Source organism: Acomys russatus, chromosome 1 (assembly GCF_903995435.1).
Source record: "Acomys russatus chromosome 1, mAcoRus1.1, whole genome shotgun sequence".
Lineage (NCBI taxonomy): Eukaryota > Metazoa > Chordata > Mammalia > Rodentia > Muridae > Acomys > Acomys russatus.
Genome location: NC_067137.1, coordinates 88,696,543 through 88,724,471, shown reverse-complemented (window position 1 = coordinate 88,724,471; position 27,929 = coordinate 88,696,543). Strand labels below are relative to the sequence as shown.

General features: G+C 38.0%; 1 protein-coding gene across 4 annotated transcripts in view; it reads right to left on the bottom strand.

Moving 5' to 3' along the window:
- The window catches only part of Pals1 (protein associated with LIN7 1, MAGUK p55 family member), a 44,450-nt gene that overhangs the window by 8,876 nt on the left and 7,645 nt on the right, over positions 1–27,929 (bottom strand). For all 4 annotated transcript variants that reach the window (XM_051148176.1, XM_051148181.1, XM_051148178.1 and 1 more), the window contains exons 3-10: positions 18,892–19,100; positions 11,927–12,004; positions 11,460–11,606; positions 9,712–9,873; positions 8,054–8,131; positions 3,709–3,892; positions 2,495–2,566; positions 2,103–2,174 (exon numbers count right to left, since the gene is read on the bottom strand). In XM_051148176.1, the coding sequence (XP_051004133.1) occupies positions 2,103–2,174; positions 2,495–2,566; positions 3,709–3,892; positions 8,054–8,131; positions 9,712–9,873; positions 11,460–11,606; positions 11,927–12,004; positions 18,892–19,100 (1,002 nt within the window). The remainder of the gene's footprint in view (positions 1–2,102; positions 2,175–2,494; positions 2,567–3,708; positions 3,893–8,053; positions 8,132–9,711; positions 9,874–11,459; positions 11,607–11,926; positions 12,005–18,891; positions 19,101–27,929) is intronic.

The window sequence follows — 27,929 nt, the reverse complement described above, 5'->3', positions numbered from 1 at the left end:
TCGGGAGGCAGAGGCAGGTGGATTGCTATGAGTTCAAGGCCGGCCTGGTCTACAAAGTTAGTCCAGGACGCCAAGGCTACACAGAGAAACCCTGTCTCGGAAAAAAAAAAAAAAAAAAAAGCTTATGATAATATGTATCATTCTCATAAAGACTCCTCTTAAAGAGCTACTTTTAAGATCAGATATATCGGAGAGCAAGTATGGATAAACACTTGCATACAGTGGCTACAACTAGTGTATGTGAGGATGCTAGACTGCTTTGCTGTAGTTAGGGATGATTTAAAAATAAGTCATATGTGTAGTGTCTATCCTTTAATCCAAAGTACAAGGAGTACAGTAACATTCTTAAAAGCTCAGGATACACATGAAGCCAAAGCTATCAAGTCAGAACAAAGGCAATTAGCAGTCTGGCACGCCCTGGAAGAGGCACCAGCAAGCTCCATAAGGGAGGGAACCTTTTTAGTTTTGCTAGTGCCCAGCACAGAGTTGGAGCTCAGACTGTATTTGTTTAAATTCTAACTCAACTGTTCAATTAGCTGCAACAATTCAAGCACAAAGTTTAATATCTGAACTTGAATCTATTAGTCTGAAACCTCACGGATGCTACTGTGAGATGAAAGCACACAGTTTATTGCCGTGGAGCACAGCTGGTACTTTAAGCAGCAATGACAATTACTTCCTTTCTCAAAGGCATTTTCTTTATTCGGTGCATCTTCTAACGTGCACATCTGGGGCTTCAGATTTGCCAAGTGTCCTACCGTATCAGAGCTCTCAGAGCTGGATTGGTCAATTTGAGTCTGTTTCAAGGAATGAAATGAGAGGTGCTGGGGATGTGGAACACTTGCCTCACATGAGGGCCTGGGTTCAATTCTCAGCAAAGAGAGAGATCGGGAGTGGAGGGCAGAGAAGGCAGGGTCACCCCCAGACTTAGATCTGCAATGTACTAGTAAACAAAGATATTAATCATAGCTTTAGCCAGTAAGATTAAAAACCTGTTCAGACTCCTTAGTTACATAACATGCCAAGCATAAAGGAGGCTTGCTTTAGAAAGCAGTTATTTAACCCCAGCACTTGGGAGGCAGAGGCAGGTGGATCACTGTGAGTTTGAGGCCAGCCTGGTGTACAAAGTGAGTCCAGGACAGCCAGGACTACACAGAGAGACCCTGTCTTGAAAAAAAAAAAAAAAAAAAAAAAAAAAAAAAAAAAAAAAAAAAAAAAAGAAAAAGAAAAACGGAAAAGAAGAAGAAGAAGAAGAAGAAGAAGAAAAGAAAGAAAGCAATTATTAAAGCTGGTTGAAATTTAGTTTGAGCACTGTATAGAATATCTAATAATCTAGCCAAGTGGTGGTGGTGCATACTTTTAGCCCCTGCACTTGGGAAGCAGGGGCAGGTGGATCTTTGAGTATGAGGCCAGCCTGGTCTACAGAGCGAGTTCCAGGACAGCCAGAGCTATACACAGAGAAACCCTGCCTCAAAAAACAAACAGACTATCTAATAATCCATAAAAATGTCTTTATTAGTTTAATTTATGTACATAAATGCTTCACATTCTTGAGAAATAAGCCTTGCATATTTTGAAAACGGGAGTGCTTCTGACTTATTTTCTGGCTTTTCTAATGTGGACCAAAGCAGGGCTAAGAAATTTAAATGCAATGAAGACCAATCAAGAATGCAACAAAGCCAGAAAATATTGAATTATAAAAAATTAAAAGTGGTGGTGATGGCTGAACTAGATTATAGGTGCCTCATCAGGGCAACTGCTGCCAGTGGTGTAGCAAACCACTCTATTTGGGAACACAAGCCCAGTGCTACCAGAGCTCTGGGTTTTGAGAAATGTTAAGACTGTATAACTTTCTAATCTTAGCAATCTATTAAGATAAAATAAACATTCCGGTGTTCTCGCCTCAGCCAGTAAGTAGTGTCCTCTGTAGAAGGAGCTGCCTTAAGGTATTGTAGACCAAGTAGTCATATTTAACTTCAAACACATTTTAAAAAATTGTTAGAGGCAAGTAGTTTTTCAAAAAACGAGTAGAAAAAAAAAAACTTACAGGAAACAACAATACAGATGTTATAACTCCTGCCATTTCTGAGATTAGAACTTACCATCATTTTTATTGGCATTATATAAAACCTTTTTCCTCTTCTTTTTATTCTTCTTTGCACACCACAGTTTTCCTGTTGACCAATCAAAAATAGTTATAAATACTGCATATTTCCTTAAGCAATGCTATCTCAAAATGATTAAAGATTTAACATTTATTATAATGTTGAGAACTATTTTTAATTCATCATTTTCTATTAATTATACACCGTAGACAGATATCTAATATTTTCACCTTTCCTCACATGTAAAGACAATGAGTTTTGCCTCTTCTATTACTCCTTCAATGCACACTCCTTTCTTACTTGACAGTTCTAGTGTGTGGATTCAACATGGTTCCAGATGAAAACCCAAAGACTCCTGCTTCCACTAAAACCACATGTAAGTATCTAACCTGACTTTTCTGGCTCCTTATCTTCTTCTATAGTTTGCTTCATGGCTTCCCTTTGCTGCTGAAAGCTTTTCCCTAAAAAGACAAAGAGAAAGAACAGTAAAACATTTAAGATAAAAGGGTTAAAATATTTTTAATCAAAGAGAAAACATTGGGAGTAATTTTTTACACTGCCTTCCAAACCCTTCTGGTAACACAAGAATAATTTCGGCTAAGATACATAGCCTACAAATACCCTTTTTAAATGGAAGGTTTATTTTTAATTATGTGTATGTGTGTGTGAGGTGTGTGCAACATAGATACTGCAAACCAAATTTGGATCCTTTGATATAGCAGTATTGGCAAGTTATCTTTTTAGTTCAAGCTACAAATGTTTGTTTAGACCCTACTTATCAGTCTAATCATATATTATTTATCGCTTATTATAAAAGATAAATAATAAACTAATATCAGAAAATTTAAAAAGTTTTCAATAAATATTACTATATACAAAATACTATGCTGGGAATTTAAATGGTTCTGGTCACTGAGAATTGTCTCAAATCAAGCACATTAATTCTCAACATTAACTTGCAAAGTAGTATGGAGGCACTCATTATTTACGACTCTAAGACACCATTCAACATACTCATTTGATATTTTATTCATAATTTCTCATTTTTAATATATGTGTGTGTGTGTGTGATGATTTACCAATGATGAAAATAAATACAAAACACATTTTTCCTCAATGGATTAAGCTTTTCTGATAACTCACTCTGTAGACCAGGCTGGCGTCGAACTCACATAGATCTGTCTCTGCCTCCTGAGTGCTGTGATTAAAGGTGTGCATAACCATGCTTGGCAAATAATTCATTTACTTTTATTTCATGTGTATTGACTCGTGTTTTGCCTACATGTATGTCTAGGTGAGGCTGTCAGATCCCCTGGAACTGGAGTTATAGACAGCTGTGAGCTGCCATGTGGGTGCTGGGAACTGAACCAGGGCCGTCTGGAAGAGCAGCCAGTATTCTTAGTCACTGAGCCATCTTTCCAGCCTCTAATGGATTAAGATTTTAATGTAAGGTGACTAACCTTCATCTTATCGTATCTCTGCCTTACAATAAACTAGGGGAAGATATGCTGCAGTTGGATTCCAGGCCTCTGCAGAGGCAGGGACATGTCTACCACTGGGCTGTGCCCTCAGCCCTTTACATGCTCTCAGTTTTGTCTCTTACCTGGAACAAGTCCAGCTAGAGGCTGATTGTCTTCGTCGCCCTCTCTGTATGCCTGCCACCAATTTGGGTCTTCTTGACTGATCACATGAAGTATATCTCCTTTTTGAAAAGACAGACCTAACTCTCGACATGGAACATAAGGGTCATCTGAGGGGTCATAGTCAAAATGAGCTTTTACATGGATCTGAAACATAAAAAGGGTAAAAATAAGAGCAAGAATAATAAAATGGTCAAACAAATTATCAAGTACAAGTGTAACTTAGGTGCTGCAGCAGTGCAGAGAAATGAGCTGAGAGGGCATTTAGTTAAGCAATGGCACCTTAGGGTAGGATCTGCTTAAGCTCACCTATTGACATCACTGTAGACTACAAAGAAGTAGAAGAATATTCAAACGAGTTACTGTAGACAGCTAACAAACTGGGGTACAAAAGCGCCTCAAAGGCAAAGTAAGAAGAGGAAGAAGAAGAAGAAGAAGAAGAAGAAGAAAAAAAAAAAAACAGTCTGACTTGTGAAAACAGTGATCCTCAGTGAGGCATGAAGCTTCTAAACCACCACTATGAGAAACGGTGGAATACTGTCACCAGATTCCATGTAAGCAAGTGTCAGTCTCCCTGGGGCTGCCATAGCCAGTTGACCTCATGACCAGTGTAGCTGTGCCTTAATTGCTCAATGCTCAGTGTGTACAACCAGCATGTTCCACCCTGCTAAATTATATAAATCAGGATGATCAACTGGGAAAATTATCCTTATCGTATTTGATACCAAACTATGCAATCCATATAGAAAACAAAATACAAATGAACTGGTATTCCTCCAAACAAGGACAATGTTTACGCTGGGCTACAAGGTGAGCAGTGGCTAGAAGGGATAAGAGGTGGAAATTTTAGATGCTGGCGACATTCTAGTTCTTTACTTGGGTAGAGTTTACAAATATGGTGAAGATACTTTGTCCAATTTGAAAATGGGTTCTGCTTATCTAACTAAGAGGGTTCCCTAAGGATTCTTCTATCATTCTTCGTTTCTCTTTACACCCTGACCACAGTTTCCTCTCCCTGTTCTCCCAGTCGTTTCACTCCCCCTCCCCATCCACTCTTCCTCCCTTTCTCTTCAGAAATGGGGAGGCCTCCCATGGATATTAGCAGCCCTGGCATATCAAGTTGTGGCTAGAAGAAGCAGCCCAGTAAGGGGGAAGGGTCCCGAAGGCAGGCAGAAGTCAGAGAGCCCCTGCTCCTGCAGTTACGAGTCCCACAGGAAGACGTGGTTGCACAACTGTTACATCTGTGCAGAGCGCCCAGGTCTGTCCCCACGCACGCTCTGTTTGTCCCACGCACGCTCTGTTTGTCCAGAAACGTTCTATTCCTTTTTTCATTTTTGTATGTTTGAGACAGGGTTTCTCTATGTAGTCCTGGCTGTCCTGGACTCCTTTTGTAGACCAGCTGGCCTTCAACTCACAGAAATCCACCTGTCTCTGCCTCCCAAGTATTGGTATTAAAGGTGTGCACTAGCACACCTGGCTGGAACCTTCTATTCTTGATATGAAAATAGACATTTCATTAAAACCTTGAACACTCAGTACCAAAATTTTAGAAAGGTTTTTGTTGTTTGTTTGTTTTGTTGTTGTTGTTTTGTTTTTGAGACAGGGTTTGTCTTTGTAGCCTTGGCTGTGCTGGACTCGCTTTATAAACCAGGCTGGCCTGGAACTCACAAAAATCCACCTGCCTCTGCCTCCCAAGTGCTGGGAATACAGGCATGCGCCACCTCACCCAGTTGAACAACTGAACTCTTGTTTTTGTTTTTTTAGACAAGGTTTCTCTGTGTAGCGCTAGCTGTTCTATTAGTGGCTCTGTAGACCAGGCTGGCCAGAGATCTACCTGCCTCTGGCTCCCAAGTGACGGGATAAGAGACGTGTGTCACCATCAAAAGGCTGAACCTTTAACCACACCTCAGACTTCCAGCCTCTGCGTTGATTGACAGTTGGGTGCTAGGTCAAAAGGCCTTGGGAGTGCCTGCTCTCTGTTATGCTGAGGGAACTAAAGACTAGTGATGGATGAACACAGCTTATGATCTTTATCAAATGAAAAAAATCACTCAAAGATGCTTTTCAATTTACTCTTGCCTACCCAATTCTTGCTCCAGCTGTCCTAATTTAAATGGCAGGCAACATGGAGTACAGCTTCATGTAGCAGAGGACATGCTATATTTATAAGACAAGTCACACCTGAAGTTTACCACACCCAGCTGAGCCTTTTATTTCCTAGTAACTGAAGGTGGAAGTCACGCAGCTTCTACAGGATATGTTACTGCTACCCAGGCTACCTCCTAACGCACAGTGACTCTTCGACCTCAGCTTCTCAAACGCTAAAATTACAGTTACGAGCCACCATGCCTAGCCTAGGGTCATTCCATTCTTATGTTTATAAAAAGCAAAACAAGTGCCAGGCATGGTTTTGTATGCCTTTAATGCCATCATTTGTGAGGTAGGTGGATTTCTGTGAGTTTGAGGCAAGCCTGGTCTACAGAGAGATGTTGAGGACAGCCAAGGCTACAAAGTGAAACTCTGTCCCCAAAATCCCAAAATAAATAAAACCTGTGCTACATGGATTAACTTTAGTACTCTAATTTTGCATTTCCTGAAAACAACATAAAACATCAAATGAGAAGCAGCAAGTATCAATATAGCATGCTTATCTATTAAGCAGCTTTAATAGGGCCAGTAAGATAGCTCCGTGGGTAAGGGTGCTGCGGCCAAAGCTGTAAGCTGAGTTCAATTCTTGAGACCTACATGGTAAAAGGAGAGAACTGACTCTCTGGCCACCATATATATCCGTAGTTCACGTGCAACCCTTAAATAAATAAATGAATAAATAACTGTAAAAGAACAACAGAAAAGCTGATAAAACACACCTTGACGTCTGACACTCATTCTCAAGAGACAAAAATCATTTGTTCAGGAAGGATGGATTATTAGGAACAGTTGTTTATTATTATTATTATTATTAATTTATTATTAGGAGCATTTAAATGAGAGTAGACACCACCTGCTTCAGTCGTGTCTTCTCAAGTCTATAGAACTACTTTTCAAATCCTAGGCTTATTTGCAGGAGAGAGACAAGGAAAGGCATAAAAGTACAGAGCATTATGCTGTATGAATTCAGAGGCTAAGTCTGTTTCCTCATGTCTCTTTTTACAAAGATTTGTAAATAGAAGAAAAGTTGCAAAGGCAACATTGACTTCAGTATGTTCCAGAAAAAAATAACAAAACATAGAAAGAGCCACATAAAAAAAAAAACACACCTGTGATGAAAGACGAAGAAAAATGAAAACTGGTCTTTTTCAAATTGTTAAAATTTTATAAGAAATAATAACAACAGATGTAGAGGTGTATAAAAGCAGAGCACAATGCTATACACATATGAAAATGTTATGATGAAAGCATTATTTGATACGATAACTAAACAAAAATAATTTAAAAAAAAACAGGTGTGATAGATTAGCCTTTCAGGTCAATCTAGGACCTTAAAGCCTCATTATGATGTAATTCATATGCTACACAGTTTATGGTTTTAGTATTTTTGGAGAGAGAGGCTTACCATCAATACTCCTAGAATACTTTAACCCTCTTGCACCCAGTACTGATGCCTGTTCTCTCTCAATTCCCCAGCTGGAATTTTAAGGAGCCATTGACAAATTTATTTTTCTATGGACTTCACTAATTTAGATTTGTATGAATGAAGCAGCAGAGGCCTTTTCATCACTCTTGGTTCTTCAAGCTCATCTATGTTGTAGCATATACTCGGACTTCAGGTCTTTTTTATCAAATACTATCTCATCAAATAACATCTAAGTGTACAAACGATATATACTATACTATATTTTCAAATTATTGCTGGTAGCTATTTTTAAGTTATTTTATTTTTGAATCTTACAAATAATACCAACATGAATATTCATGTAGAAGATGTTCTGTATATGTTTCCAATTCTCTTGGATATATGCTAGAAATAGTTGGTAATCAAGTCTATCATTTAATAGAGCTGAGTTTAATACTTGCAATAAGTTACACATATTTGTAAAAGTACCCTTCTCTATGTAACTGAGCTAAATTCAATTATAACAGAAGACAAATATCAATAAGAATAAAAATTCTGAAACTGAAGTACTCTGTATATTTTACTTTTAAAAAGTTCAGAGTTCACTAGATTTTATGTTGATATATTATACTTATTTGAATAAATCACTTGATTTTTGTTTTTACTTGAACACACTATATTCAGTGAGTTTCTGATACAGAAAAGTAGGCAGAAGTCAAAGAACAATAAACAATAAATATTTGAAAAGTACTTACTACAGTTTCTTTGGCAGGAGGAGGTTTGATCTGTTGACTGGGAATCAGAACAAATGTCAAAGTACCATGCATATCAGACTGTAACAGAAAGGTTGAACTACTTTAAAAATCATTCCATTATCTTATGATTAAAACTCCCTAAACAGGATGATCCCAGAATTCCTTCAGTCCTATAGGAAAACACTTCCATTCGCAGATGCCTTACTTATCCAGTCTTTCTGTTCTACTGTTTACTGTACAGCTAGATTCATAATCACTGCCCAATACAGCGCCAGCTGTATTCAGACCTCCTCAGCCTAGACAGCAGGTCATCACAAATCAGGGGAAAATGCTCAACCCAAGACAGCCACCAATAAAATGGCCTGCAAGTGATGCTGTAGGTGACAAGCAATGGCACTTTGTTCTACTACTGGAGCAATGAGCTGAGATTTGGTAGACATGGACATTTTCTAGCTTTTACAATAGATACCAGCAGGAAGTAGACATACTACTGTAACAACTGATGCCAAGCAATTAGAATATAAACATGGTTTGTAGTTGGGAGCACTGGCAGATGCTTGTAATCTCAGCACTTAGGAGGCCAGTGAAGGAGAATCACCAAAAAGGCCAGCCTGGTTATACAGTGAGTTTTCTTCAGACCTTGTCTCCAAAAAGGAAAAAAGAAAAATCCTAATTTGTATTGTGTAGAATACAATTAAAAATAATTTTCAAGACAATTATGCTGAGAGTGGTAGCACGTGTCTTCAATCCTAGCATCCAGGAGACATGGGAGGTGTGAAGAAGAAAGAAGAAAGAAGAAAGAAGAAAGAAGAAGAAGGAAGAAGAAGAAGAAGAAGAAGAAGAAGAAAGAAGAAGAAAAAGAAGAAAGAAGAAAAAGAAGAAGAAGAAGAAGAAGAAAGAAAAAGAAGAAGAAAAAGAAGAAGAAAGAAGAAGAAGAAAGAAGAAGAAAGAAGAAAGAAGAAGAAGAAGAAGAAGAAGAAGAAGAAGAAGAAGAAGAAGAAGAAGAAGAAGAAGAAGAAGAAGAGAAAAAATGGCTCAACATTTAAAAGCATGTATGGTCCCTGCAGAAGATTTGGGTTTGACTCCCAGCACCCATTCAGTGGTTCACAATCTATTTAACTCCAGCCTTAAAGTATCAAATGGACTTTTCTGACTTTCTCAGATACCAGGCATGTACGTAGAGCACATACATGCATGCAGACAAAACACTCAAAGACATAAAATAAATAAATCTTAAAAAATTCTTTTTAAAAGGTCAACTGGGGGTGACTACCTGATTATACTAGCACTGCCCAGCAGTGTGCTGCGCCTGGCTCAAGATAACAGCCAGTAACTGCACAGTAAATCATGTTCAACTGCAGCAGTGAAAATAAGAAACTGAGTTTTAATGTCATTTACCAGGCATGTACAAGGAGTTCAGGCACATATAAATAAAAACAAATCTGTTAAAAAAATACATAAAAGTAAATTGTGCTAATAAAGTTCAAAGTAAATAAAAACAAAACCAAACAAAAACAACAATTGGTACAGTAAAAGTTACTAAGCTAAAGACTATCTTACACTCATCAGTTATTTTTTAAAAATGCTCTGAAACAATCTCTTCTAAGTTGAATAACAAAGGTTTTTAAATGAATCGATATTGTACAGTCTGAACGTACCAGCAAGTCAAAAACCTCGTTGACATCTTTCCCCCGGATTTCAATGCCGTTGATCTCCAGAACCTCATCCCCCTCCTGCAGCAGCCCGCTCTTCTCTGCAGCTCCTCCTTTCACTATGCGACTAATGATGACAGAGTCCATTTCATTACGGACTGTGGCACCCTAAAAACACCCAACATCTAGTTTAAACATAAAAATGTAATTTTTTGTTAAGCATTTCATTTTTAAATTCTATTTTTTAAATCTAATAAAACTAGCCTTCCATTTACCTTGAGAATTTACCCACATTGCTACATTAACAACTATAATTATAATGTGAAGGTTAAGTATTCACCCCCACTTTCTGCTTCAGAAAGTTTATTAGTTAAAATTCTGAAATATACTGACTTCTGATCATATAATAGCAAAAAAAAAAAAAAATGTACTCAGTGTTTAAAGACATAAAATCGTAATTGTTTTCTGCTGGATCCTATTCCAACAGCAAGAAAACATATAGGCATAACTAATAAACACAGTGCTTAACTATAAACAATTTCTTAAAATTCAAAATATAATTAAGGGATTAAAAAGCAATATGGTTAACTAACTGCAAATGTTAAATACAGCTGCAGCAAATGTATTAAGTACTAATATTTATTATACAAATTGGAAAAACAGTTGGAAAGCATATACTCAAAAGCTAGAAAAGTAAGACAAGATAAAACTTATTTTGTGGGGCTCAGGGGTTAGCAGCACTTGGGATTCCTGTGAAGGACCTAGGTTTGTTCCCAGCACCTACAGTGGAAGCTTATAAACCCCTGTAACTCCAGTTCCAGGGGATCCAACTCCCTTTACTCCTCTGCAGGTATCTGTATGCAAGTGGTACACACACATACACTCAGACACGTAGATACAATACACATAATGAATAAAGAAATCTTTTAAAAATCACCAAATTTTCTTACACATTTACTCTAATATTGTCATAATTTTTTCTAAAAGGAGCTAGTTGCATAAACTGCTTATACATTAAAAAATGTTTTTTCTTCTTTTCTTTTTCTTTTTTTTGGTTTTTCAAGACAGGGTTCCTCTGTGTGTACCCCTGGCTGTTCTGGAATCACTCTGTAAACTAGGCTGGCTCCCAAGTGCTGGAATTAAAGGCGTGTGCCACCACTGCCCAGATTATACATTCTTTTAAAAAAGTATTTTCATTACAATTTAGTGTGTGCGCATACGTGTGTGTGTGTGTGTGTGTGTGTGTGTGTGTGTGTGTGTGTGTGTGTGTGTATACGTGCCTATGCATGCCAGGAGTCCTCAATCACTCTCTTAAATTTGGAGCAGAGTCACTTAATCTGGAGCTGGCAGCTAACCTGTAAGCTCCAGAGAAGTCAGCCTGTCACAGAGAAAGCTGGGATTACAGACAATGCTATCATGCCTGGCTTTTCACACAGGTGATGGGCTGCAAGCACATTCCAATTAAGCCATATAGCTAGCTCCCAAAGACCAGATTTTCTAACTGTTGTGGTAAAGAGCAAGTTGGAAGGAAATCAGTTTTCTCTTCTTGGTCCTCAGTAAGGATATCTTTCAGAAGCTATTATTTTGATTAAGTTTGAGTGAGGAAAGGTAATGAAATTAGTTTTTCAATCAATAAGGGTTTTGGGCAAGAGCATATTAGAGCTCCAGCAAACCAATCCATGAGAAGAACATAATGTGCAGCGTATGAGGTCTCTGCATGGAGAAAACCTCGGGACAGACACGGGGATACTTACCAATGGAATATCCCGAGCCTTTTCTATACGGACTATTTTTACAGTTTCTCCTCCATACTGGCCAATACTTTCATAAACTCTCTCATCTGTAACGGGCTCTAGCTGCATTTCCTGCTCAGCAACTTTATCATGGGCCAGTAAAAGTGCCTGTTTCAAAGAAAGCCACAGTACTTAAGTACGAACACGACTCATTTCTGTACAGTTTCCTCACGCACACAGTATTGTATCAAGTCCTTAGAGGCCCAAAACACAGACAATCATGCTAGGGGCTTTTGTCCAGTTTTAAAATAAGCTATTTAAAAACATGATAGTTTTACATATGAAAATGTATAACCAGCAATATGATTTAGCAGAGAGAGCTACAAACTGCATGACTGGGTCCCCTCCAACTCTAGGTAGGAGACTACAATTTAAAAACCAAAAAGACAAAAACTGGAAACATATGCAATATTCTGTTCTTTTTCTACCTGAATATGTGGAGCATTCAACAAAGCAGTTAATTCTTGTCCTTCCTTCTGATGCACTGGCTTTAAGACAGTTTGTACCTAAGAAATTTAAAAAGAAAAAAAAATTTTTTTCCGTGGCTCATAGGAATTAGCAGCATCTATGCAAGACAGTACTTTATATTTAAACGAGATGCAAAATGGCAAAAAGCACTTATGGCAAAGAAAACCACTAAAGAAACATGAATCCCATATAGCTTTCAATCTTATTATGGGTAAAAATAACTTTCTTTTTAAAAAATTAAAGCATACTTCAAATATTACGCTATTTACATCTACAAATGAACCATTCATTTTGAAAGTTTCTCCAAGCACAGCATACAATCCATCAATAATGATCACATGACAGAAGATCTGCAACATTATTTATTTATCATGCTATTTTAGATATTTTAAATCCTATGTTTCAAGAACTACATTAAAATCTGAGATGAAAATTTAAAGTTATAGATTCACAACATAAATGTAGTGATGCTGGGCAATGTATCCTCAGGATAAATTCCCAGTTATGATCAACTTTTGAGGCGCCTGTATGTTTTCCTTGTAGGCAGGCTGGCCTCCATCACATAAAGCTCTGAAAGACTGACTAGGTGACCTCACTCTGGGTCTGCACGTGCTCTTTCTTTCCTAACACTGCCGGATGACTTAACTTAACATAGGTGTTGTTTACGTTCCTGCCCTTCCCAAAGAACTAGCTTTTAGTGTCATGATTATCTATTCTTCCTATTAAGAAATTTAATTACTTGTTCCCGTTTTCTTGATTTTTAATTACTTGAACTAAAAATTAAGTCCACTTATTTGGAATCTTCCATTTCTACCAGTGAGTATTGAAGCAACTAAGTTCCTTGGCACACTACTTTCTCCCCAGAATTGTATTGTGTGCTTTTACTGTTGATGGCTCTTTCTTGCCCTTGTATCTTATCCCCACTCCAAAGTAGCACACTGCAATAAAGTGAACAACAAAACCAAAATTATCACTGTTAGTGAAAGTATCAGAGTAACAATAATCAAAATAGGAACTTTATATCCTTTGTGGCTATTTTATTAGCAATTTTCCAATTAAACTAATCAGATGATAAGATGAAGACCAATTTTTCCACAACAAGCATATGAAGGCAGCAGTAAGGGCTGGAGTGATGGCTCCATAATTAAGATTACTTGCTGTTCCTGTAAGGGATTGGAGTTCTATTCCCAGAACCCATAGCAGACAACTGACAACCACCTGTAACTCCAGTTCCAGGGGATCTGTGCAGTTCCAGTGCATTCTTCTGGTCCCTGCAAGCACCCATAAATACATATGTACACACACACACACACACACACACACACACACACACACACACACTGGAAACCTGTGATAGTGTGGGTGTTGTGCCACACACCTTTAATCCCTTCACTCCACAGGCAGGAGGATCTCTGTGAGTTCCAGATAAGCCAGGGCTACCCAGTGACACACTGCCTAAGAAACAAACAAAACCCACTACTGAAACGACTCTGCCTCCCAGTTTTGATACCGGGAAACTACAGGTATGTAAGAGCTGACTTTAAAGACAGTGCTTTTTGAAGCTTCATGAAAACTACATTAAGTTATTTTGAAATCTATCATGCCTGACCAAATACCTTTGGACTGTTAGAGAAAACAACTCAGAGAGGGAGAAACAGAAATATTCTATTTAAGACACTTAAAAAAAAATTCTTTATTTTTAAGTCAGTTCCTAAACATCTCTGGAATCTTTGTTTAAAAAAAAAAAAAAAAAAGAGTTCTGGTAAATACCCCTTTCTCTCTCCACCAGTAAGCCCAGCTGCTTTTCTAGTGTCAGCACACATCATCAGCTACATTGACAAAGGCAGTGAAACTGAAAGACGTTAGATGCTACTGGTACCTTCCCACTGGCCTATAATCAGATGATATTAAAACTCAATGAAAATATTTCACAGTAAAATCAGACTAAATATTGCATTAAAGACAGAGAAACGGCCAATAATCACACATGTTGGTAATCATGATAGAAATACAAATTAAAGCGAGACACCACCACAACTATTTTTATAGTTTCTCATCCATACTGGCCAATACTTTCATAATACTCTCCCATCTGTAATTTCAATTGAAACAGTTAATTTATAGATGTAAATATCATGATATTTTAAGTATACTTTAAAAGAATTTAAGAAGGAATGCTGTTTTTACCCAATATAAGAATGAAAGATCTCTGGAAAAAAGTTTTTTTTTTTAATGTTATTTGAGAGTCAGTAACTGGAAAGCTCCAAGATGGTTCAGTAGGTGAAGTCACACTTGCCACCAACCTGACAACTCAAGCTCAACTCCCAGAATCCCCATGGTAGAAGGAGAAACTGAGCCCTCAAAGTTTTCTTCTGATCTCTACACTCACACCACAGCATGTACGCGCACATGTTCACACTCCACAACAGACAAATAAATGTAAAAGAATTTAAATACAGATCAGTAATAGGGACCAAGTTACTAAACACATTGGAATATTACTCAATACTACACAGAAAACATTACAAACTATTGGGGCTGGGACTTAGATGAGTGATAATGTGCCCATCATGTGTAAAGTGCTGGGTCTAATTTGATACACGCACAGAAGAGATGAACCTCAAGATTACACTGAGCAGAGGACATCAGACACCATCGTGGTTTGAATGTGAAACGGCCCCATAGGCTCATGTTTTTGACATCTGATCCTCTCGTGGTGGTGCTGCCAGTCTGTGAGTCACAGAGGTAGGGCCTAGCTGGAGGAAGTGGGCTGCTAGTCTGTGAGGTCACAGAGGTAGGGCCTAGCTGGAGAAAGTGGGCTGCTGATGGCTTACGTATGTGCATGTGTTAAAACTTTGCTTCCAGCAACTCTCTCTTGTTTCCCAACTACCAAGGCAATGGAGCCAGCTGCCTTGTGCTCCTTTTGCCACAGTGAGCTGCCCCAGTGCCATGCCTTCTAACCAGGATTAGCTATGTCCTCCCAAAAACTGTGAGTCCAAATAAACCCTCCCCCATTTAAGTTGCTTCTTGTCAGGTATTTAGCCACAATGACAAGAAAAATAACCAATGCAGATACAAAAGAAAATATTGCCTATTGACATGTTCATAAATAGCAAATTAGTAAAACAAAAGATTAGCAGATGCCAAAAGGGGCTAAAGTGCAGAACAGCTGGTTGTTTGTTCAGGGCCTTGAGTGAGCTTTGTGAATGGGGGATATTTTAATAACTTGGTGGTGGGTGGTATATTTCACAGGTGTATACACAGATATTCATACTCAACCAACAATCAAACACTCATTTTTCATAAATGCAAACTATATCTCAATAAAGCTGGACACACTATGTATACATATTGCACAGAATCAGTATTGCACAGAATTAGTTACAGGAACTCTTGTTCCATACCCACATCCAAGGTCACAGCCACTTGAGTCTCTTTTTCAAAAGGGCAGAGTATTTGCATATAATTAACATACCTTTCCATCCATGTACTTTAAATTTTTCTCACCTTTACCTTATGTGCAATAGTGGTACAGTACTGTTTAGGGCGTAACAAGAAAAAAAATTCTGTGTTCAGTACAGATTTAAATTGTTTTAGCAAACTAGGCTGAATCTGAGGACGTGAAGCCCACTGACACAGAAGGAAGTTATACATCCATTTTGGATTGTTTTTGTACAGCGCTTGTGACACCCAGAGCCTCACGGATGCTAGGCAAGAACTCTAGCACTGACTGTATCCTCAGCCCTGGGGGGTATCTTTTACATCCACGTTTATCAAAATGAAGCCACACTGTTCAAATTGTTTTATGAGAATATTGTATAACTATTTTGATTTGGTATTTTCAACTGTAAACAGAAATAAGAGCACTCTCCTCTTCATTGCCCCTTTCCCAGTCATCTACAGGACCTTAGCATTAAATCTCACCTGATTCTTGCCTCTTTCCCAGCCCTGGCATTACTTGTGCCTTTAGGACCCACCATTAAACCACTGTTCTGCACAAATGCCGTATTGTCTACCCACAATCACCATGCTCATGCTGCCACAATGTAAGTTTCTGTCTCACACACACACACACACACACACACACACACACACACACACACACACACACACACACATGCATACACATATACATACTTCAAAATAAGAAAAATTACATTATTTCCGGATATGTTGTTGGCTTACATTTTACTCAGATATTTTTAGATAAGCAAAAGTTTATTTAATAAAATTCAAGTTATCAAATTTTCTTTAAAAATATGGCATAATAAACACAAAATTTGCCTGTTATTAATGTCTTAGATCAAAGATTTAATCTGGATCTTACTATTTTGAAGTTTTGTAAGGCTTTACCACTTATCCTTTAGTAGTAAATGGTTAGCTTTCCTTTTGGCAGTGCTGGGGATGGAATCCAGAGCCCTTTACCACTGAGTGCCGTTCCCTACTCCTTACCTGATATACACATAAGCATTTAATTTTTAGTGTATTTCCCCTCTGTGTGCTTATGCATATGTGGGTTCATACATGCCATGGCATGCATGTGATCAGAGGGCAAATTTTAGGAGTTGAATCTTACAACCATGTTTGTTCAGGTGATCAAATGCAGGACATCAGGCTTGATGGAACGTGTCTTTACCAGCTGAACCATGTCACCACCCCATAACTTATATTTTTAGCTATACAAAGAACACCTCTTAATATTTCACTAAACTTGTTGAGATTTTCACTTATAATACATTTCCATTTAAAAAGACATAACTAGGGAATAGAAAACGGCTCAGTGGTTAACAGCATCGCTGCTCTTGGAGAGGACTGGGCTTTGGTTCCCAGCACCCGTGTCAGACAGCTCACAGCCACCTGTAACTCCCGCTCCAGGAAACTGCGTCTCTTCTGACCTCCACAAGAATCTGCAAGCATGTACGCATGTACCCACAAGTATGCATAAATAAAAATAAAATAATAGATCTTTAAAAAGACACAACTAAAAAGCATGAGGTGATTTATTATGTATGTATGTACATATGTATGCACTTTTGGCTTATGAAACAGTTTCACAATGTGCACCTCCAGGCCGGTCAAACTGACTGTGTAGTCCATTCCTGGCTTTGATTCCCTTTTGATTCTCCTGCTTTTACCTCCTGAGTTGCTGAGACTACAGGTGTGTATCATTAACCTCAGAAAATTTCTTCTTTTATTTATTTTATTGCTTTTATGGTGAGGGGGATTTTACATATACTACGGAAACGCTTTGCCAATGAGCTATATTCTCAGGCAAATTTCTTATAAATAAAACCGGTGAGCTCTGCCTGGTAGTAGTGCATGCCTTTCATCCTAGCACTCAAAAGGCAGAGGCAGGTGGATGGATCTTTAAGTTCAAGGCCAACCTGATCAAAATAATGCTATTTCAATCTCTGTTTTTAAAAAGTCCATTTTCAGAAAAACCATTTAAATTACCTTAACTAAATAAAAAATTTAAAGAAATGGAATAGAAGTAGTATTTTTAAATTTAAAAAAACCCTGAATTTTTGTATTTCCTCTGTTTCTGGAGCTGCATATATGGTAGAAAGTACTATAACACCTAGCTACACCCAGGGCTCAACAATTCCTCCAGTGAAAAGGATACCACGGCCGGGCAGTGGTGGCACATGCCTTTAATCTCAACGGATCTCTGTGAGTTAGAGGCCAGCCTGCCTATATAGTGAGTTCCAGGACGGCCAACGCTACACACAGAAACCCTATCTCAAAAAACCAAAAAAGAAAAGAACTACACACAACTAATTTCAACAGTAAAAGGTGAGTTCAAGAAAGATGAGTCCATCAGGTCTTTGAAACTCTGGTAGATGGCTAGTTTCCTTCTAGAGACAGGTACACAGGTCACTCTGCCCTGGGAAACACTAGAGCTCTCTGTCACACTGCATGTGAAGTCTTTGCTATCCTAGGCATTTCAACATGAAAACACCTCCCTTAGGCATACCCTGCTCATTAATGAAGCATGCCCTAACCTAGCATATAGTCTGTAGTGCTTGGACTTGTGCTCTCTCCCAGCTCCTTCTCTATCTCTTTATGTGGACTCAATGAATTAAATTTATTTAGTAAGTTTTCAGAATTATTTTTATAAGAGTAAAATAACCTGAAATTCTGTACTAATGACAATGTGTGCTGTCCCCATATCTGAGTTATTTGTAATGCTTTAAACCCTTCAACCTCAAAGATGCTTGAGGACATACTAAATAGCATGGGACCTGAAAGTTAAAAGCAACATGTTAACAAAAGAAAACTTTTATGAAACAGTAAAATTGGATAATCTGGGCTGCAGAGAAGGCTCAGCAGTTTCTTCCAGAGTACTTGTGTTTGACTGCCAGCACCCATACGGCAGTTAATGACTGCCTGTAACTCTAGTTCCAGGGGAATCAAGACCCTTTTCTGGCCTCTGGGGGCACTGCATTCATGAGGTTTACAGACACATATGCAGGCAAAACACATATACACATAAAAAAAATAATAAAATTTAATAATCTGCAACATTTATAGCATTTTCATACAACCCACAAATTATCAACAAGCAATATATCCTAAAGAGTTATATGCTTATAATTTCTGGTTATTAGAGATTATCATTTTATATGATTTCATAATGCAGAATGGTTAAATTAATAAAGCCATATTAAATACATTAAAATGGAAACATTTGTTACTATCTATACTTATTTTATATACAAAATTAACTCTTCATAATGAGTGCATTAACTAGGTTATAAATAGTTTCAGAACATAATGCATGCAGCGGTTTTTTTTCCTCATTTCCCACTGCAATGTATTAGCAGGTGACCACTACCAATTACCTCAAATAATAATCACATCAGTTTTTTCCAACAGTCTGCTTTTGTGACTAATGTGGATGTCAACAATATGTTTAGACACATACCTCTTGTACAAGGTCTTGTACATTGGAGATGAGAGGAAATGGAGGGCTGGCCTTGTTCATGTGCACTGTGACAGCATTGTGAATCTTGAACGCATTCTGAAAATCTCTATTTTGTACAAGTTGTAAAAGCAGTGAAATATCCTCCTGGCTCTGAGAATCAACCAAAGTGTGCTGGATATGTTTAAGTGAAGAGAACAAGTCTTCAACTTCTAGTAGGGAAAGGAAAGTTACCCTAAAATTAACTGTTTTGTTTTAAATTCAACACATTTTAAGATAAAATTTCTTGAACCAGCAAAACGTTTTTTCAGGAAACAAAAAATTTGCATAGTTTTAGGTGTCAATGTGTTATTTTACCAACTATTCATAAAACTCATTAAAGCCACAAAACAGAGTAACTTGCATATTAATTAGAAAAATATATTCTTACTATAAAATAAGATAGAGAATAGAGAATTAAAGTTTAAAATATCAATAATCCCATTATTTAGAAACATTTAGTCCCCTTAGCATCTTTTTTTCATTTAATGTTTGTTTGTTTGTTTGTTTTCTGAAACGGAGTTTCTCTGTGTAGCCTTGGCTGTCCTAGACTCACTTTGTAGACCAGGCTGGCCTTGAACTCACAGCAATACGCCTGCCTCTGCCTCCCAAGTACTGGGATTAAAGGCGTGCACCACCACGCCCAGCTTAATGATGTATTTTAATTGCTATCTCACATCACTATTTTTAAAAGAACACTGTAAGTGATGGGTCCATTATATTTTTACACGGCTAAAGCACAACTTAGAATAATCATTACATTAAAGTTTAACATTTAGGATAATAAGCAATAATAAATATTTCAGCATAAAAATTATTTATATCATTGCTGCATATAAATTGCCTGAGATTACGTTACAATGAGTCCTAGAAACAGGTACTGGAAAGATAGCTTTCTTAGGACCCGGGCTTGATCCTCAAGCACCCACACCACAGCTCACAACTGTCTGTAACTCTAGTTCCAGGGCAGCCAACACTCTGTTCTGGCCTCTACAGACACCAGGCTTGTACATGGTGCACAGACTTACACACAGGTAAAATATTCATATATGTAATATATATAATAAATTAAAATTTCCTAGAAATAGAACTTTTACATAAGAGCCTGACATTTTAAAAGCCAGACTTCAATCCAAGTACTAACTGGGCCAGATCCTGCTTAGCTTCCAAGATCAAATGTGATAGGGGTATGTTAAGTAGTAGTGCGCACCTGTAATCCCAGCACTCGGGAGGCAGAGGCAGGTGGATCTCTGTGAGTTTGAGGCCAGCCTGGTCTACAAAGTGAGTCCAGGACAGTCAAGGCTACACAGAGAAACCCTAACTAGAAAAACCAAACTGAACCAAACCAAACAACAAACAAAAAAGCCAGACTCATTTTAGAGAGTTTTTGCTAATTTAATTACCAATATTCAATACTATTTGCAAAACTTTGATTTAATAGTGAGAATGAAGTGTACTCATTATTACCAACACCAACACAGGGTTTCTACGCTGTGATAACAGATCATGGCCAAAAGCAACCTGTGGAGGAAAGGGTTTCCCGGTGACCCACCTGTCACTAAGGGAGGTCAGGCATGAATGTAAGCAGGACAGGAACCAGAGGAGGAACAGAGGCCCAGGCATGGAGGAACACTGTTGTCAGGCTTGCTCAGCCCGCTTTCCTACACAGTTGAGGACCACGAGCATGGGGATGGTTCCCACGGACAAGTCAGTCTTATAGAGGCCCTTTCTCAACTGTTGTTCCATCTCAAACGACTAGCTGATACCAAGTTGACAAAAGAAACAAACAAGCCAACACAACCAATTAGTTTTGTTGTCCACAAAACTATTGAATATGTGTGTCTCCTAGAATGTGAAAGTTCCTGGTCTGTGTGTGTTTTTTTATGCCTCCAGGAAATGATTAGGCCCAAATGATTAAGAATCGTTGGTGGCTTCTTCCCTGCTCCCCAACAGGGTTATGTGCATGAAGGCTACACAGAAAATCCTTGTCTCAAAAACAAAACAAAACACACAAAACAACAACAATAATATGTAATTTAAGACTCTACCAAATTAATAACTTTAAAGTATCTTTAGAACAATACAGGAAAACATTTAAGTAAACTTAAAAGAAAAAGTATGGAATCTGTAAGAAGTTAAGATAATGACCCACATTCTTAAGGGAATTACAGAAACTTCCCAAAGTGGAGAGTGTCTTATTAAAAATGTTAGTAATTTTTCAACGAGGTTCAGGGTGGTTGTCTGGAAAATGAGAAAAGGGAGGTGCCTTGGCCTCCCTGCTGACTGAAGCCAGTAAGCAACCTTAGTCTAGATGGGGACTGTTTCCTGTAGTCTCTAGGGAGAATCAAGTTATTTTAAGACAAAAACGTTGTTGGAAAATCCTGTACACCAAAGCTACTTAACAATGATATATTAATACACATTTTAAATTATGTATATTTTCACCTATTTGTTTTAATTTCTAGTATTCATACGATGCAGCTTTTCACAGTTTTAAAAAGGCAGATCTAACCATACAGTGGCAGTTAATTTTTGTAATTTAACACTAATTAAGTACATTTAAAAATATTTTCTTCTGATGAACAAGTGGGACAAACTACGTTACCAGGATCTGAGAAGAGTTACAAAACTTCAACAAATACACACAGCAAGGCAAGAACATAGAGACTAAATCATTTGCAGTACTTTACAGAAAATGTGAAATACCAAATGACATAAGCCCCTTAATTGAAGCCAGTATAAGCTGATCACTTTAAAGGATATCCAAAATTATGATGCATTTGCTCATAATAATTTAATCACATAGAAATATATGATATGAATAAAATTGGTTTACTGCTTTCTCATTTTTTCACTAATGAATATTAGAAAGGGTTTTATATCTGAAATTAAGAGTGGTGCTATAATGTATAATACTATTGGCAACATTAACTCTGACTAGTTTTGATGGTTCTCAGTCATCTTGATATGGTTTTCAACCATATTTTGATTTCCTATAAAAGTTTTTATTTCTTGGTTGGGTCCAGCATTGGTTGGACATTCTCTCAATCTCTCCTCTATCTGCTCTATCTTTATTCCTGCACATCTTGTAGGCAGGATAAACTTTGAGTTGAAGTTCTGTGGTGGTTTGGTGTTCCCCTCACTCTAATAGGAGTCTTATCTAGTTGGGGCAAGTTCTCTTCAGTTTCTATGAGCCCTGCTAAGAAATCTCTCTAGAGACCTCTGTATATCCTCCTAGGAGCCTACCTTGACTTAGATCTCCAGTTTGTCAAAGAGATATCCCTATCCACAGTTTCTCTTTTCTCTACAGGCCTTCTGCCTTCCCACCCTCGTTCTCTCAAGATCTGATCTCTACCCTCTTATCTCTCTGCACTCCCTCTCCCACCTTGTCCCCTCTCTTCAAGCACTACCTATTTCTATTCTATTAAATCTCTGAGTAAGATATAAGCCATACATAAAATCAAGCCCTGGACCCCCCCCCCCCCTGGTGTGGCAAAAATACAAACAAAACAAAATTTACAATTTGAAATGGATTCCCTTGGGTCTGCCTTGTTACCTCTTTGGGTCTATGCATTGTGGCATGTTAATCATGGATGGCTAAAATCCATGTATGTCTTTCTGGGACTGGGTTAACTCACTCAGGATGATCTTTTCTAGTCCTATCCATTTCCCTGAAAATTTCATGATGTGTTTTTAATAGCTGAGTAGTACTCCATTGTGTAGATGCCCCAGTTTCTTTATGCATTCTTTGGCTGAGGGACATCTAAGTTGTTTCCAGATTCTGGCTATTATGAATGAAGCTGCCATGAACATAGTTTGAGCAAGTGTCCTTGTTGTGTGGTGGGGAATCTTTGGCTACATACCCAGGAGTGGTATGGCTGGTTCCTGATGTAGAGCTATTCCCAACTTTCTGAGAAAGCGCCAGATTGATTTCCAAAGTGGTTGTACAAGTTTGCACTCCCATTAGCAATGGAGGAATGTCCCCCTTTCTCTACATCCTCACCAGCATGTGCTGTCACTTGAGTTTTGAGTTTTGGAAGTTAAAGGCCAGCATGGTCTACATAGGGAGTTCTAGGCCAGTCTGGGCTTTATAAGGAGACTTCTCAAAAACAAGCAAACCAAAAATAGGCAATAGGAACAAGAGTCTATTTTCAAATACGTAAAACTCTGGGCAAGCATCTGGGAACATTTTTTCCTCCTCTCACAAATAGGACTTTTTATTTGTCACTATTACAAATCTGGATTTTAAATAGATTCTTGGACTGGTGGGTCACGTCCATCAGCTCACTCAATCAGCACCTGTCTCGGCACCAGTTGTTTCCAGCACTACCACCTTCACCACAGGGCTCCATTAGTTTTCCCAGTTCAAACCTGGGCTTCTCCAGCATTTTAACTCTTCTAAGGAAGGCGTCAAGAAGAGGACAGATGGACTAGCAAGCCTTTTCTATATCTTTTCCAATGCTTCTCGGGTCATGATTTCCATCATCTTCTTCCGGATCTGGCAGACCTGCTGGTGCTGAGCACATGATATCTTTTGTATCTGTTGTTGCATTTTCTGGTGAATCCACAGAAAAGACAGAGCAAATAACCATCAGTCATCTTGACATCAACATGAGCTTCAATCATGGTCTGCCACTTTTTGACCATGGAATACATTTTGTCCTGGGTAAGATCCATGATGTGGAAGTTAGACGGTTTTCCCCCTGAACATCTTCAGTAATTAGCTTGAATTTTCTAATCACAACTTTGTCATTCTGTAGATCAGCAAGGCTCACTTCAAACACACGACCCTTGAGGCCATCAGATGCAGTTCTGGTTCCTTGGTACTTGTGACTAGTGTTTTCCCAATGTCTCTTGGCCGGAGCTTTGACATCGTACCAGTCTTTCCTAGAAAATGGATCCAGCACTTCCTTCTTGGCTCCCTTCTTGCTGCCTTGTGTCAGGCGCTTGTTCTTGACAGCCACCACGGTGCTGCTCAGAGAGCCGCAGGGAGCATTTTCTAAAGTTTATTTTTATTTATATGTTTATCTTCTCTGTGTGGCTATGTACACATCTGTGATAGTGCTTGTGGAGGCCAGAGGCATTAGATTCCCCTGGAGCTGGAGGTGAAAGAATTCAGTCCTGAGAGACTTTTTGGACTGGAAATGGAGCTAGAACTAGGGTAATGAATTCCATCTCTACAGCTGTTTCACAGCGCAGAGGCAGCCATATTCTGTGAGTTAATTTCATTTTTACTTAGTGCTTTCATTTAGCCTTAAGAAAACAATCTCTACATTTAGCCCAGCACTGATATTCCTAGGATCAAGCCCCAAAGATTCGCTCACCTGAGCAGGTGCTGTGCTGAAGTCACGCTCCTAGCTCCTCTTTTCTCATTTTAAACTCAAGCAAGGACATAGATTTCAGATCTTTGAACTTTGGCTTTTAGTGAAGTAGGTCAGTATGAATGTTTAAAATAATCAGAAACTTAAAAAATATGCTGACAGCAATTAATCATTAGTAAGTTAAGCTAAATTTTAAAAATTCTCGGGTTGGGGTTTAACAATAATAACAAGAGTGCTTGTCTAGTATGTGCTAGACTTCGGTTAAGTTACTAACAGTGCAACAAATAAAAGCAACAACAAAACTCTCCAAATACAAGTGTATCACTTGTTTACATACAGTCTTCCATTTGGGCCTCAAGAAAACCTTAATATTGGAGCTGGAGAGATGGCTCAGAGGTTAAGAGCACTTTCTACTATTCTAGAGGTCCTGAGTTCAATTCTCAGCAACCACCTGGTAACTCACATCCATCTAAATATGAGATCTAGTGCCCTCTTCTGGCAGGCAGGCACACATGCAGGCAAACACTGTATACACAGTAAATAAATAAATCTTAAAAGAAAAAGAAAACCATAATATTGAGGTTCAGAAAAATAAATTGTCCAAAGTCGATAATAATTAAGTGACAATAAAAATTACTTAAAATTATTTGTGGGTGTGAGTTTTGTGCACCACGGGCGGGCAGGAGTCATTGAAGGTCAGGAGAAGGTATCAGATCCACTGGAAATGGATCACAGGTATTTTTGACACCCTCTCCCCATTCTGGGCCCTCTGCAAGAGCAGTAAGTGCTCTTAACCATTGAGCCATCTCTCTTGCCCTGTCAAGCATTTAACATGCCATAAAAAGAAGAAGCAAGTCTTTGCAAGAGAGAAAAAGTTACAAATTATTATCATTTACTATAGTAGAAGCAAACTTCAGATAAGTATAAAAGATTGAAAAATGTTGAATTAGCGATGAATTGTTCTTAGTAAAATTATGCTGAAGAACTAAAATCTATAGGTGTATGCACACATTCTAATGGACTCTTCAATCTTTAGGGAAGCTGTTTTAGCAATCTTGCTCAGAAACTTTCCAAATGGTCTCAACACTTTAAACAAGTCTATTTTCAATGAGTTAATTACCTTATTTGCAGAAAGAAACAACAAATGTCCATGAAGAAATGGCTAATAATGTTTAAAAGCATCTAAAGCAGGTTAGGCAAACATTTGATAGTGAAAATAACTTTAGATGCCAATATAAAAAAGAATCATTGGCCCTGAAATTTTGCTGGCTTTAAAAAGAACTTTATTTTAAAAAGTTTATTACAGTGCGTCAAAATTGTAGTATATCTCATGATCAATCAAAAGTCAGTTTATGTTAGAAATCTGAAAGAGATTTGTTAATTTCATTCCTTACCTTTGTTTTTTTATCACTTTTATCTTTTATATTCTTCACATTGAAATGTGTGATATAAAACAGAAGGCTTTAACCACAAAATTCAAGAACTCCCTGCATTACACTATCAAGCAGTTCACCCTACGTGTCCTTTCTTGCTGCCTCTTCAAGGTCCTATTAATTACACAGTCACACACGTAAGTGAAAGCCATTTTCTCTAGCTTACTCCCTTTATTCTGCCTGCGTGTTCACAACCCTGACCCTATATTATGTAATTGTTAATACAAAACAAACAAAAGCTTAAATACATAACCTAGAAGAAATAAAGGAGAATTATTTGAGTCTATCTCCTTCTACACTAATATACACTTTTTAAGATTTCTCTTACAAGATAGCTTGCTCTGATGATGAGAACAAAACTATTTTACTTGTAATAAAGCAAGGTTTTGAATGTACATCAATTTTAAGGAAACCTTAATAAATTAAAATTCTGACAGTTTCTCTCTCTCTCTCTCTCTCTCTCTCTCTCTCTCTCTCTCTCTCTCTCTCTCTCTCTCTCGTTTTTCGAGACAGGGTTTCTCTGTGTAGCCTTGGCTCTACTGAACTCAATTTGTAGATCAGACTGGCCTTGAACTCAGGAATCTGCCTGCCTCTGCCAGCCCCCCGAAGCGCTGGGCTTACAGGCGTGCACCACCGCACCTGGCTTCAATTTCATTTTTTGAATCTTTACTATTATACATTACCAAATTTACAAATACTGTCATTAAAAATAACCTTTCTAGTCACATTTTAAATTCTTAAAGAATACTTTGTCTACTCACAGATAAATGATGTGTCCTGTGGAAACTGAAGGTGTCTTCTCAGAGAAATAAGCCAGCCACCTCATCCTTCCCTCACTTAAAACAACACTGTTGTTTCTGGCTGTGAAGAAGGCTGAAGCCATCTCCTGTCATGTGTGTATTAATTAAAATGCTGACAAGCAGTCACATACTTTTAAGGGAGTATTTCTGTTGTAGTCTGATGTGTTTGCAGATTAGCAGAGAAAAATATTTGATAAGCACTATTACACTTCATTAGAAACATTTTTTAGTTCCTATATAAAAGCGATGAATTTCACTATGATTTATTAAATCTTTCAAGAAATAAATTACGAATGCCTGGCACTATATTTCAATTTACTTGAAAAGAAAATAGGTAAAACAGCCGTTAAGTTCAAAGGCCACATGAAGGTATTAATGAAAACCATAGTGGATTATAAATGAAAAGAAACAATAGTTGTCTTGTAAACCTATAGAAAAGTGAGTTATGAAACTCATGAGCAGGAATAGAAAAAGTAGGGAATGTACTTTAGGAGTTGGAGGTACGGAAGAGGAGGAGGAGGAAGAGGAGAAAGAAAAGAAAGATAAAGGTTGGAAACTCACTAGAAAGGCTGAGGCAGGAGGATAACTTGAACCCAAGAAATTTGACACCAATCTGAGTGATGCCATGAGAAAAAGGATCCAAAAAAATTAAAATAAAATAAAAAACAAATAATAAAACTAGAAATGATTTAGTTTTCTGAATGAAATCAAAACATTACATTTTCCTAAACTAACCAACCTGGCTTAAGCTATATACATTGTATAACAGCCTGATTCTAAGTAATACAAATGGATAGATATATTAATCTTAAATTTAAACAAAAAAACAGATCAATTCAGATAATATGAGGAAGGGAGAAATGAAAGCAAGAAGGACAGAAAATAAAGTATTTCTATTCTTTGAAAAAAAAAAAAAAAAGAAAGAAAGAAACCAACCAACTCTTAGGGGGAGGGACACTAAATTTCTTTCCTGTAAAAGTACTAAATACATTAATGTTCCCACTGGAATTACATCTGAAGGCATGGGGCCGACTTCACTATCTCTCACAACACTGCTGGAATAAACCTTGAACAAACTGTAAGACCCTGACCAAGAACTTGTGCTTCCCTTTGCTGGCATCCCTCACTCCAGCCCCTTTCCCCTCACCACCACTGATTGCCTAACTCAGTCACACATTATCACTGGGATCCTGAAAGTCGTATCATAATAGCTGGGTTTGTGGGTGGGTGTGTGAGGTTAGGGGTGGGCATGTCAGTTTTGGGGCAAGACATTTTCCAGTGATAAAATGGCCATGTCTGGACAAGCAACTCCAGGAAGTAGAGACTATTTAGTCCCCTGAAGCTGCATTTAAGTTCCCATTCCCAAAAGCCCTGTATAACCTCCAGGTACTCCCTTCCTTCTTTTCAGAACACTCCCTACAGACACCCAGTTATGTCCTTCCTTGCTT